This window comes from Nicotiana tomentosiformis, chromosome 6 (genome assembly GCF_000390325.3).
Source record: "Nicotiana tomentosiformis chromosome 6, ASM39032v3, whole genome shotgun sequence".
In the NCBI taxonomy this organism is placed as follows: domain Eukaryota; kingdom Viridiplantae; phylum Streptophyta; class Magnoliopsida; order Solanales; family Solanaceae; genus Nicotiana; species Nicotiana tomentosiformis.
The window spans coordinates 24,177,961-24,191,697 of NC_090817.1; the positions used below are offsets into that span (position 1 = coordinate 24,177,961).

The 13,737-nt window shown below is 37.9% G+C and overlaps 1 protein-coding gene across 1 annotated transcript; it reads left to right on the forward strand.

The window, feature by feature from the left end:
- The first annotated feature begins 2,990 nt into the window (after positions 1–2,990).
- On the forward strand, positions 2,991–4,940 carry LOC104102788 (uncharacterized). Its single transcript, XM_009610619.4, is given in 3 exon segments — positions 2,991–3,360; positions 4,414–4,544; positions 4,547–4,940. Coding segments are annotated over 3 exon segments (585 nt in total). The 5' UTR covers positions 2,991–3,089; the 3' UTR covers positions 4,730–4,940.
- Positions 4,941–13,737: the final 8,797 nt, after the last annotated feature.

Here is a 13,737-nt window from a genome sequence, read left to right on the forward strand (position 1 = left end):
AACTTCCAGGTCACCCAGCCCGGAAAAATCTTCCAAAACGGATGATTTCACACTATCAAAAAAGGAACGAAAGGGATCGTCCGCACCATGAACCCCTTCGTTGGACCTCTTATTTCCTGCTCGGGCCTCCTCAAACATGGACTCAGTGTAGGAGGGCGACCCCGAAATCTCTATTATACCGGGCACTTCCTTCAGGGCAGACGGCATCCTGGGGGGTCTCAGCGCTCGTCTCCACATCTATCTCCCGAGTCTGAGGGAAATCAGCCTCCCGAATCTCCCCCTCCCCCCCGGCTGCCACCTGCTCCTCGGGAAGGGTCGACCCGTGGGTCCCAAAAATATCTTCTTCGGACTCATCCTTGATCCAAAAAAATGAATCCGAGTCCGGTGCTCGGTAACCAGAGCTCTTCTTTGGCTTACGAGCCAATCTCTTCTTTGGCTTCACTGCGGAACTCGAGGAGCCCGAAGCTCTCCTCTTTTTCTTTTTCTTTTCCCCCGCTGCAGCCCCGGACTATCCCGAAATGGAGGGATCAACAGACAAGGACACGTCTTCATCCCCTTCTAAAGGCCTAAGTTCAGTGGTCTTAGGCAAACCTACAAAAAGAAAAAAAGAAATAAGAGTAAGTATGATGTAAATAGGAAAGCCTCATATTACCTATTCGAGGAAAGGCCTTACCATGAGAACGGGCCTCCCATCGGCCCTTTGAGAGCTTGCGCCATGCGCGCTCAAAATATGACATCTGTGTATAAATACCCCCGATCCACTCCTTGAACCGAGGGATAACGTTAGGAACCCGGGCAGCGGCTGTATTACCATATATGTGATGAGAAAAAAAGGACATAAATAAAAGATTGATGCTTAAGGAGAGACTATACTTACGAGATGCATTCCACTTCTCAGGGAATGGCATGAGCTCGGGGGGAATCAAGTCTTTGGTATTCACCCGAACAAAGCATCCTTGTAACCCTGGTCTCTGTCTTTATCAATGCTCGAAAATAGGGCCTTGTTGGCCCGACATATAAGCTTTATTAGTCCCCCTCGAAAGATTCGGGGGACTGTATAAATGGAGCATATGATCAATGGTGAACCAACAAGAAGCAGTCTTATTCGTGAAGTAACAAAGAAGGATCACGATCCTCCATAAAGACGGATAGATTTTCCCGAGGCACACCTCGTACCTCTTGCAAAAGTTCAGGACAACCGAGTCCACCGGACCTAGTGTAAAGGGGTAAGTGTAAGCACTTAGGTACCCTCCACGTGGGTAGTAATGGCATCCTCGGGCTCGGGGACTACTATGTCCTTGCCTTCCCAGTTACGGACCACGGGAAGGACATCTTCGATCACAGAGCAAATGTACCTTGACACTCTGTCATTCCGGTCATGTTTGCGTGAGGGTTTCTCGACCTTAAAGTCGTCTGCAATTGAGCAGCCCCCGGGAATAAACATTTTCAAGGGAGGCTTGGGGGCTGGTTCATCGGCAGTGACCTCAGAAAAAGCCGTTTCGAGGGCAACTACTTTAGGAGCAACCGCATCGATACCAGCGGCCGGTTGAGAAGATAAAGCGACAACTTGTTGAGGAACATATTTAGATGTTTTATCCATTTTTATTTGAAGAAGTTTGAAAAACTCAAGAGAAAATTTTGAAAGATAAAGAATTGAGTTTAATGATTTGGGGAAAATCTAGGTAAAAATCTAGAAATTGCTGTGAAATCTTAAAAATAAGGGAGAATATATGAAAGTTGAAGAAGGATGGTGATGGCTTGAGAAATCGAGGGTAGAAGATTAGTCAAAAAGTAAAAAAAGAACAAGGGGTGAAACCTTATATAGAAAAAAGTGCGCAACGCTTCGCATTCGGAGGTAATCAACCGATGGTTGACACGTGCTCAAAGTATGAATGACACGACTGATAGGACTTTTCGGCTTCTTAGTCGTTTTCTGTTATAACGTACGAAAGAAGGAATCGGGAAACATCTGTCGTTTCTCATCATTTCGGCAAACCTACCCTCTAAGAAATGCGGGAACTATCTGTATACGGGTAAAATCGGAGGTAAGAAGCACCCTGATTTCCCAGTAGGGCGAACGAAGAGAGGGTATAACTGCGTGTAGTCAAGACCGAAGCTGGGAGCCGCCCGTATCAAAGCTCGAGCAAAACACCTGCTCCCGAAGCCATCGAGTTCATGCCCCCGGAGCCACCGAGGCCATGCCTTCGGAGCCATCGAGATCACGCCCTCGAACCTGATTCGAATAACGTAATCTCGAAAAGCATTACCAAACGACCGCACACGATCAACAAAGGACCGTGATATCCGTGCCCAACCGAATGTCACGACGTGAACCTCGGCCCGTATCAACGGTAAATCAGTGATTAGCGAGAACAAAGATTTTTATCTTTTTTAGAATTGTACTTAAGATAAAACTCCCCTACTATATAAAGGGGAAGCTGACTATTCATTAGAGACATTGTAACATGCATACCAAGGCAATATACATTCATTTTTCTCTGGTTATTTGAAAGTTCTTGTTTTGGTTCATAAGTTCTCCATAAGCACTAGTCCGGAACTGAAGGCGAGCTTCTTGTTAAGCTTTTAACCGAGCCTGGGTTCAGTATCATCATTGGTTTGGCTATTTGTTCTATCTTTTAATTGCTTGTCTATCGTCATTAATCGCTTGTATCAAATTAATCTACGTATTCTTAAAACCGCGTATAAATTCAATTGTTATCAATTTTTAAAGATAAACAACTTTACAATAATTTTTTCTTCCTCTATATGTATAAATTTTTCGTTAATTAAATTTATTATTTCGTTCATATAAATAATTTATTAAACACTTATGTGCAATTATTAAGATGCATGCACAATGGTAGAAACTAGTAGAGTAGTAATAACTAATAATAGAGATACTAGTGTTGCAATTATCCAAGAATATTGTGCCAGGAGACAATGACTAAAAGGAGAGCCAGCGTTTGTGCCCTTTTAGCCTTTATTAGTCAAGATGACTAAAAGGGCCCCACTAAAAGAACAAAAGTCAGTGCAGTAGTACCATTTTCTAATCTTTCCTACTTTCCGAAGGAAGCAGCAAGGGGGGAAAAATGGGAATCTGGGACTTCATTAATTCCGGCAAAGAAACGGTGAAAGGATACGCACCGGATCCGGTAAAGAAGGTCTATAATACTACCTATTATTACAGTGCAGCTGCCGTTAGAAAGATCGACGACGTCGTTAGAGTTAACGGTATACAGAAGCTGGGTCAGTACATACCCGATGATGATGAAGGTCGGGCTAAGATCGTCAGTTTCAGCACAAAATTCGTCAAAAATGCTTCCGTTTATGCCGTCAAAGAAGCACCCAACTTCATTCCTGGTTTGCTCTCTTATTCATTTAGACCTTTAACCCCACCCCCCACCCCCCCCAAATAGTAGAAAAATGTGCATGCACTCTATGTTTATAATGAATTAGATATAGATTAATGTGGAGTGAAGTGAAAAATGTTGTGGGTAAATTATTTTCCCAAATCACCCACCTGTAACAACTTCTCTTCCTCCTTTTTCCCTCTTAAGAATGATTATCTTGATTATCAGAATTATTAGCTTTTTTACTTCATGTATAATTCATAAGTGAAAATAGCTCATGCTCCTCCACACACACACACACAAAAAAAAAAAAAAGAAGAAGAAGGAACTAGTCTCAGTAACAGTTTTATAATTAAATAGAAAGTATTTGAAAATTTTATAAGCAACGAATTCTTTACTTCCTAATAAATAGATAAGGGTAAAATGAGACAAAATGGAGTATGTATAAACAAAAGGTAGCAGGTATGCGGTGGAATAATCTAGGCGCGTAAACCGACCTGAACGCCGGCATGTGGTAAATAATGTTTATTTGTAGATTTAACTTGGATTCGAATTTTAGATATGTCAAAAAAGATATAATTGCTGGGTGTGTTAGCCATGATTAAAGATCTTGAGCATGAGTATGCAATTACAGCCACCATGGGTTGTGTTAGCAACTCAATTGATCAGATAATTGCATGCACTTGAAAATAAAGTAAATAGCAAACTCTAAAATGAAATTGGGAAAAATGAAAACGTGTCATCATCTAATGAATTTGTTACATAAAACTCAGGGTGAGATTCTGGAGAAACATAGAATAATGTTGCATCAAAGTCCTGTAAGCTATATTCTCATGTTTTTTGCTGTCATTACTTTTTTGTTCTACAATATTTTTATCATAGTTTTTTTACTCCTGTAGTTTTCAAATATTGAAAAACGCTTTTCTTGAGTCGAGGGTCTAGTAGAAACAACATCTCTACCATACAAAGGTAGAGGTAAGGTCTGTGTACACTCCACCCTCCCTAGACCTCACTTGTGGGTTCCCACTAGGTATGTTGTTGTAAGCTATATTCTCATGTACAGGTGGGAAGGCAGTTACCAAAATTTACTTTGACACAGTTCGTGAAATGGAAACTGAGTGTCAAAAGAAACAAGACGAATCATGTATCAAGGAAATCACTGGTACTAATTCAAGTACGAATACCACTGTTCGTAGTAAGCTCTGAGATTGCTAGATGGGGAAGAGATGCTGGAAAGCAGGGAGCTGAAGTTAGGTTCTGAAAATAGAGTTGAGGCTGATTCATTTACACATCAAACACCTGTAGATGTCATAAGAGTTTTCCTGATGAAGGAGTTTATGGGCACTCGTTATCTCGGCAATTTGTTTGTACCGGCCTGATCATCGACAACAGAAGAGGAAGGCCTAGTTTGAAGCAAACCTACCTGGAATCAGAGATTAATTCTAAGTATGTATCTGGCATCTCATATATGTTTGTATTACTGGACTGCTGGTACTTTATGCTTGTAAATAGATCTAAGTTACCTGAACTGTAGTATCATGATTCTAAATATGCTTGCAATTATATGAGGCATCACTTTGTTGTGTTTCATTCAAGTTTAACTGATGGAAAGTGAGCTATATATATGCCTCTACGAGGGTAATTTTGAACTATAGTATCATGAGTTCGAATCTCTATACAGTTGTTTCTATTTCCTCTTTATTTAAAAAGAAAAAACTTAAGAAATGGATCTTGGAGGGTAATTCGTGGTTGATGAGTTCCCTCTGCCTTGGTATGATGTCCGTATCTTAAAAAAGATGACGCTGGAAAATATGTTTGCCTTATGTTACCTTCTCAAAAAAAAATATGTTTGGCTTGATTCGCTTGAGGTTCGATTTTTAAAAAGAATTAGCAATTGTATTTAGCGAAAACTGATTAGAACAATTGAAAGAATTTTGCTGGATTAGTCAGGTATCAAAGGATTTATAAGTTTGAGCTTAAGACATGCAAGATTTAGTTTGAACTTTACGGGTTCGAATTCGAAAGTTCATCATATCCCATCTAATTTACCGGGTTCTAAAATCTCTTATTTATATTGATTTAATACTAAACTTCACTCTAATTTATGTGAACCTATTTTTTTTAGTCAGTTAAAAAGAATGAACCCTTTCCTAATAAGAAAATTCTTAATTTTAGGATTTCAATATTACCGTTATTGAGAAGTTTTTAGCCATGCAAATGGTATGTTATATTTTAACCCGCAAGTTTCAAAAGATATATAAAAATGTTATGACATGTTTAAAAAGATTTGGAAGTGGAGGGTGCTCACCACTAGAGCAAGTCACTCTTGTCTAAGCCAAAACTATTAAGTTTAAATGACTCAGGGCATTCTGTAGACAAAACCCTCTTATAATCTTCAGTAGCATAGCCAGAAAACATGGTTGAGCTACATTATATTACATAGGAAACCAGGGAATGAAAATGAGAGAAAACAATGAGACTTGGGTGTGTTTGGTACGGTGGAAATTGTTTTCTTGAAATTTATCACTTATATTTTCATGTTTGATTGGTGAGTGAATTTGTTTTTTCCGGAAAATAGTTTTTAGTGTGTGATTAGTGAGTAGAAATATTTTTTTTGAAAGATACTGTATATAATTTAGTCAAACACTATGGGGTGGGGGTGGAGGGGGGGGGGGGTGTGTGGGGTGGGGGGAGGGGGGAGGGTTGGGGGAATAAGGTGGATAAGATTAAAAAAGAGTTCTGAAAAATATTTTCTCTAGTCTTGTTAGGGAAAATATTTTCTTCTAATTGGAGAAAAATGAATTCATAAGGAAAATATTCTCAAAAATATTTAAATCAATCAAACATGAAAAACAAATATACCCTTGAACTCATACTTATCATATGACTAGGTATATTCGAGTCATGTAATACACGATTTTGTAAAATAATATTGATATTATTAAAGAAAATATTTGAGTAAATAATTATACATGGCATAATAAAGTATATGTGAATGATTAATGTTAATATCATATAGTACTTTGTTTGTCTACGTTAAAATGATTGGATCGTCTGAACCTACGAAGATAACCAATTAATATTTAATTATATACATGTGATTTTCAGCAAAATCTTCCTATAAAGTAATAATTATATAATATAGTTATATTTTAAAATTAATAATTGCATTAAATTACATTATCTTATTTATATAGTATAAAAACTAATATCTTTTATGAAAAATTATATAATTTTAATTTACCTTTTATTTGTGACTATTATCTCTCTTCTCCTACTTCATCCTTCTCCAATAAGTAATTTCTTTGTTACTAATATGAAAATTACATATGAAAACTATGAGATTAATATAATGATAAGTATAAAGTAGTTATGGTAAAAAATAATTCATAAATGTCTATAAAGAATTACCACAAAATAGTGTCGTCACTAAATTTTTCGCCTCTTCCAAGGATAAGCCATTTGAATCTTTTTAATTATGAATGTTATTGTCAAATTTCTTTATAAAGGTATTGTTGGTAAAAGTCATTTCGACTTCTCTGTGCACTATGTGGATATGATTAACATGACTTAATTGACTAGTAATAATATTACATCTCTTATTTGATTCAAAAAAGTCGTTATGTTATTCTCGACAACTTAGAGAAGAATATAAAACAATGAAAAATTTCATTCAGTTGGCATGATAATTAGTCTTATGGAAAGGCGTATGGTCATTTTTTGGTTCATATTGAATATGTCGTTATCAAACCATATGTCAATCGTGACGTGCATGGTAGATGACAATTTTTAATGAGAGTCATTGTATTTTTGGTTCCTTTAATCTATGATAGCTATTAAAACATAGAAAAATTTTAAGGTCTCGAAATTCTCTATTCCTTTGTTTTTGTCACGACCCAAAATCTCACTCGTCGTGATAGCGCCTATCTCAATACTAGGCAAGCCGAAAATCTCAATAAACCACAATTTCTCTCAAGATTGAAAATATAATATTTAAATACAATACAAACACTCCTCAAAACCTGGTGTCACTGAGTACATGTGCATCTAATATGAATACAAGTCTGGAAAATATTATCTATAATAGTCTGAGACCAAATATGGTAAACAAAGAGATAGAGAGGGAGAGACAAGGTCTGCGGAACACGGCAGCTACCTCAAAATCTCCTGAAAATCAACAGCGCGAAAGGATCAACACCCGCTATGTCTGGGAATACCTGGATCTACACACGAAGTGCAGGGTGTAGTATGAGTACAACCAACTCAGCAAGTAATAATAATAAATAAGGAACTGAAGATAGTAACGAGCTACACATATATGGTTCATTTCGAGTAATTCCAGCCAAGAATAGACATGCTATCAAATCTGGCAGATTAATGTCAAATCAATTTTTATACAGTTTCTGTTCATGTAATCTGTATATCAACAATCTTTTAGAGACTTTCCAACAATGACAGATAGCAACTAAGTGCAACAACAAATGGAAATCAAGTACAACCTCTTAGGACAACAATCACTCACTGGGCTCCCAGCCCTCATCACTCTCTCAATGGGTACCCGCGCTCACTGGGGGGTGTACAGACTCCGGAGGGGCTCCTACAGCCCAAGCGCTATAATCTGCACAGACAACTCACGTGCCATAATATAAATATCTGAATCCGCACGGCCAACTCACGTGTTGCACGGCCAACTCACGTGCTATAGTATAATATAAAGATCTGCACGGCCAACTCACATGCTATAGTATAATATAAGGATCTACACGGCAAACTCACGTGCTATAGTATCAATATCTCACAATCAGGCCCTTGGCCTCACTCAGTCATAAATCTCTCCAGTCTCTCGGGCTCTCAATAATCATGAAATCAGTCCAAACAACAATGATATGATGTATCAATAATAATAACAAAGATTGAGATAAAATGTGCAAGTAAAAACTGAGACCGAGTACATATAGCATTTAGCAGGCAATTCAACAAGTACGCGACCTCTGTGGGTCCCAACAGTACTATCACATAGCCTAAGCATGATTTCTAACATGATTTACAGTCAAATTTTATCAACACATAGAGAGCATATAGCTAACAACAAATTATTCAACTTTACAACTTTTCGGGACGGACCATGTCACAATCCCCTAGGTGCATGCCCACACGCTCGTCACCTAGCATGTGCGTCACCTCCAAAATAATCACATGATACCAAAATCTGGGGTTTAATACCCTCAGGACCAGATTTAAAATTGTTACTTGCCTCAAGCTGTGAAATTATTATTCCGCAATTTCCTTTCCTCTTGAATTGGTCTCCAAACACCTCGAATCTTGTCATAAATAATTCGTTTCAGTCAATAAAATTCATTGGAATTCCATTAGAAAATAATGATTTTCCATAAAAATCTGAAAATTAGCTCAAAAATCGCTTGTGGGGCCCACATCTCGGAACTCGACAAAAGTTATAAAATTCGAAAACCCATTAAACCACGAATCTAACCATATCAATTTTACCAAAATCCGACCCCAACTCGACCCTCAAATCTTCAATTTAAACCAAGAGGGTTTTTAAATTTTTCCAACTCAATTCACCAATTAAATGATAAAAATAATCATGGATTCGGGTAATTTAATCAATATTGAGTTAAGAACACTTACCCCGTTGTTTTCTCTGAAAATCACCCAAAATCGCCTCAAATTCGAGCTCCAAATCATCAAAAATTAAAAATGGGACGAAGTCCCATTTTCAGAACTTAAACTCACTGCCCAGACATTTGCTCTACGTGATCGCGGAGAACAATTTCAATCGCCCAGATTTTACTCTACGCGATCACGGACTTTTTCACACGATCACGATGCACAACATCACAGACATACACGGTCACAACACGATGCACAACATCACAACATCATAAATCAATTGCAAGACATAAATTGAGCAGTAAATGAGGGAACGGGGTTATAATATTCAAAATGACCGGCCGGGTCGTTACAGTTTTTAAGACAAAATTGCTATAGTCACTAAAGTATCTTAAGCTAGTCTGGCCTTGAAGATGGTTGTTGGCTTGTCCATTATTAGGTGAAGTAATGTTGTTAGATGCTTCTTTTATTTTATGCATATGCATATTAAAATCCCGTTGTTCTTAGTTCTCTCTCTCACACACACGCATGTATATATGTTCGTTAACTCGATCTTCTATTGGGCTATTTTTTGGTCATGAGAGTATTCATTCAACTGTTGAGATTGATCAATTCTTATATATGAATTAAGATTTCAGACACAGAGTAATACATTTATACATATCTTTAATTATTTTCTTCTATTTTTGATACACATGCAAAAAAAATTATGTCTTAAATTTTTAATACGTGGACCTTATTATACACACAGAAAAATGTATATGTCCATGATGTTATAATAGAAATAGGTTAAAACAAATGGTCTCTTTAGTATTAATCATGTAAGCTAAGGTATTTTCTTGATTAATATAATGAAACTTTTACGAAACTACTAATCAAATCTTGCCAAAGTAATTTTTTGCTATGGAAGTCTGTATGTTACTAAAGCTATTATGTTTTGTTATATTTCATTCATGGAGTCACATGTTATGGGAAATAAAGCATTAAAATAAAATAAACTTAGTAAAACTTGCAAAGAATAATGAAATATGTGAAAATGATAGAATCTGGGAATAAACTAAAATGATACTCACAAGTAATTGTAATGAGATTTGAGAAAAGCAAATCCACAAAAATAAAGATAATATAGAGTGGTGTTCAATAGATTCTCTATGAAATCAACTCACTTTAACATCAGAAATTTGACCAAACTAGGAATATATAGTAGAAGAAAAATACACAAAAGGCAAGGACTTTTAACTTTCATCGCGTGAGATAAAGTATACTATATCAGAATAATTTTCTATGACAAGTTGACAAAAGGAAGATTTCTTTGATTTCTCTGTTTGTCGATGATGCCCGCTCGTTGGCTACTCTATTAGAGCATTACTTCTAAAGGTTGCCAACGATTAAAGAATATTATTGAATGGAACGGCTAGTTATAATACAATTGAAAGGACACAACTATTCTCAGAAAGAACACTTCAAATTAGTTTTATTCTTTTTATTTGAATATAATTATTAACTAATATTTAAAATGGGTAAAAGATTCCATCATTTTTGTGGGCATTTTTGTAATTTAACTTTAGGCTCAGGGCCTTCCACCTTTGATATAGCATAGATAGATAGATTAACTTACACTCTATATTATAAATTTCGATGGATTAAATACTTAGATGGAATAATGAGTGATCCTTTGTTCTAACATGATAGTAGGAACATTTATTTTCAATTCTCTCTCTTGACGGGGTAAATCTAATGTGGTCAAATAATGTAACTTAGCGGTAGATTAAAGTATAATACACCTATAAAAAATCATAAAAGTCTTTTCAAAGTACGTCTATTTGTAAATAGGGATGTTCAAAACTAAATCGTAACCGTTGACCGAATGTCATGACTCCATTTTTCCTCCGTAGGAAGTCGTGATGGTACATAGTCTCTACGACTAGATAAGCCTAATATTTGACAACAATTAAAAAAATGTAAATAACAAAATAATCAACCCAGTTTGATAAACTCATATAATTACTAAAAAAGAGTTCTGAAAAATATTTTCCCTAGTCTAGTTAGGGAAAACATTTTCCTCTAATGTTATGGGTTCACAATTTCAAACCCTCGCAATTGTGAAGAAAGCCTCGCAAATGCGATATGGGTTCGCAATTTCGAACCCTCACAATTGTGAAGAAAGCCTCACAAATGCGGCACTGAAGGCTTGGGAAGCTCTTCGCAAATGCGAAGATGGGATCGCATTTGCGACCCTTGCTGCCCTTGCAAAAGTGACATTTTTGTCACAAAAGCGAACCTAGCCCTGCCCAGTAGCTCTTCGCAAATACGACCAAGGCATCGCATTTGCGATACCTGGAACTCCTGCTATGGTCGCAAATGCGACCCTGGTATTCGCAATTGCGACACCTGAGGCACCAGACATCAACTGCTATTTTCAGTCCAAATATTTTTGAAACGTGTCTGAAACTCACCCGATCCCTCGGAGCTCCAAACCAAACATCCACACAAGTCTAAAAACATCATACAAACTCGCTCGCGTGATCAAAACACATAATTAACGTCTAAAACTACGAAATGAACTCTAAAACACATGATTTTCAAAGAAATTTTCAAGAACTCCTAAATTTTTAACTAAGCGTGTGAATCCTATCAAATCAATCCCGAACAACGCTAATTTTTTTGCAAATAAGTTCTAAATGCCGTAACAGACCTATTTCAAGTCCCAAAATCAAATTCTGACCTCGATAGTTAAAAGTCAACCTACGGCCAAACTTTTCAACTTAAAAATTGCCAAATTTTGTTGAATCAACACAAATCAACCTACGGACTTCCAAAATTATTTTCGGGCGTACGCCCAAGTCCTAAATCACAATACAAAGTTATCGAGTCATAAAAACACAGTTCTGGGGTCATTTTCTCAAAAGTCAAAGTTTGGTCAACATTTTCAAATTAAAGTTTCTAAGTCTAGAATCAAGGGTCCAAATCCACCCGAATCTTCCCGGAACAAAACTAATTAACCCTGCAAGTCATAAAGATATAAACACACAAGTATGAAGTAATAAAAGGGGTAACGGGACGCAATTATACAAAGCGACCGATCAGGTCGTTCCATTCTCTCCCTATTAAAAAGAACGTTCATCCTCGAATGTGCATAAGGACATACCTGATGTGGTGAATAAATGAGGATAATGACTCCGCATGTCGTGCTTAGTATCCCAGGTCGCCTCCTCGATCGGATGACCCATCAATTGAACCTTCACTGAAGCAATATCTTTTGATATCAATTTCCGAACCTGCCGGTCCAAGATTGCCACGGCTCCTCAATATAAGTCAAATCCCCGTCCAACAGGACTGTGCTGAAGTCTAGAATATGAGACGTAACACCATAATACTTCCGGAGCATAGAGACATGGGATACCGGATGAACCGCAGATAAACTAGGTGGCAAGGCAAGCTTGTAGGCCACCTATCCAATCCTCTCAACGATCTCAAAAGGTCTGATATACCTAGGGCTCAACTTGCCCTTCTTTCCGAACCCCATTACACCCTTCATGGGTGAAAACCAGAGCAAAACTCGCTTTCCAATCATGAATGAAACATCACGAACCTTCCGATCCCACATAACTCTTATGCCTCGATTGGGATGTATGAAGTCGATCCTGGATTATCTTGACCTTCTCCAAAGCATCTCGAACCATATCCGTGCCTAATAACTTAGCATCTCCCGGCTCAAACCGCCCAACTGGAGAATAACTCCGTCTCCCGTATAGAGCCTCATACAGAGCCATCTGGATACTCGACTGGTAGTTGTTAAAGTAGGGAAACTCCGCATGCAGCAAGAATTGATCTCAAGCACCCTCGAAATCCATAACACAAGCGCGAAACATATCATCCAATATCTAAATAGTGCGCTCGGACTGTCCATCCGTTTGAGGGTGAAATGTTGTACTCAACTCAACATGTGTGCCTAGCTCACACTGCACAACCTTCTAGAAATGCGAGGTGAACTGTGTACCCCGTCAAAGATGATAGATACTAGCACACCATGAAGTCAAACAATCTCACGGATATAAACCTGAGCCAACTGCTCTGAAGAATAGGTATTCACTACCGGAATGAAATGAGCCGACTTGGTCAACCTGTCCACAATTACCCATACTACATCAAACTTTCTCTGAGTCCATGAGAGCCCAACAATGAATCCATGGTGACATGCTCCCATTTTCACTCAGGAATCGCAAGCCGCTGAAGCAAACCACCCGGTCGTTTATGCTCATACTTCACCTGCTGACAATTTAGGCATCGAGCTACATACCCCACTATGTCCTTATTCATCCTTCTCCACCAATAGTGTTGCCTCAAGTCCCGATACATCTTAGCGGTACTCGGATGAATGGAGTACCGTGAATTGTAGGCCTCTTGAAGAATCAACTCACGCAAACCATCCATATTGGGCACACATAACCGGCCTTGTATCTGTAACACACCGACATCCCTAATAGTAACCTCATTGGCATTGTCTTGCTGAACCATTTCCTTGAAGACAAGCATATGGGGGTCGTCATACTTTCGCTCTCTAATACGGTCATATAGAGAAGACAGAGAAATCACGCAGGCAAGAACTCAACTAGGCTCCGAAACATCTAATATAGCAATCTGGTTGGCTAAGGCCCGAACCTCCAATGCTAATGGCCTCTCTGCTACCGGTAGATATGCTAAATTACCCAAACTCTCCGCCTTTCAACTCAAGGCATCGGCCACCATATTGGCC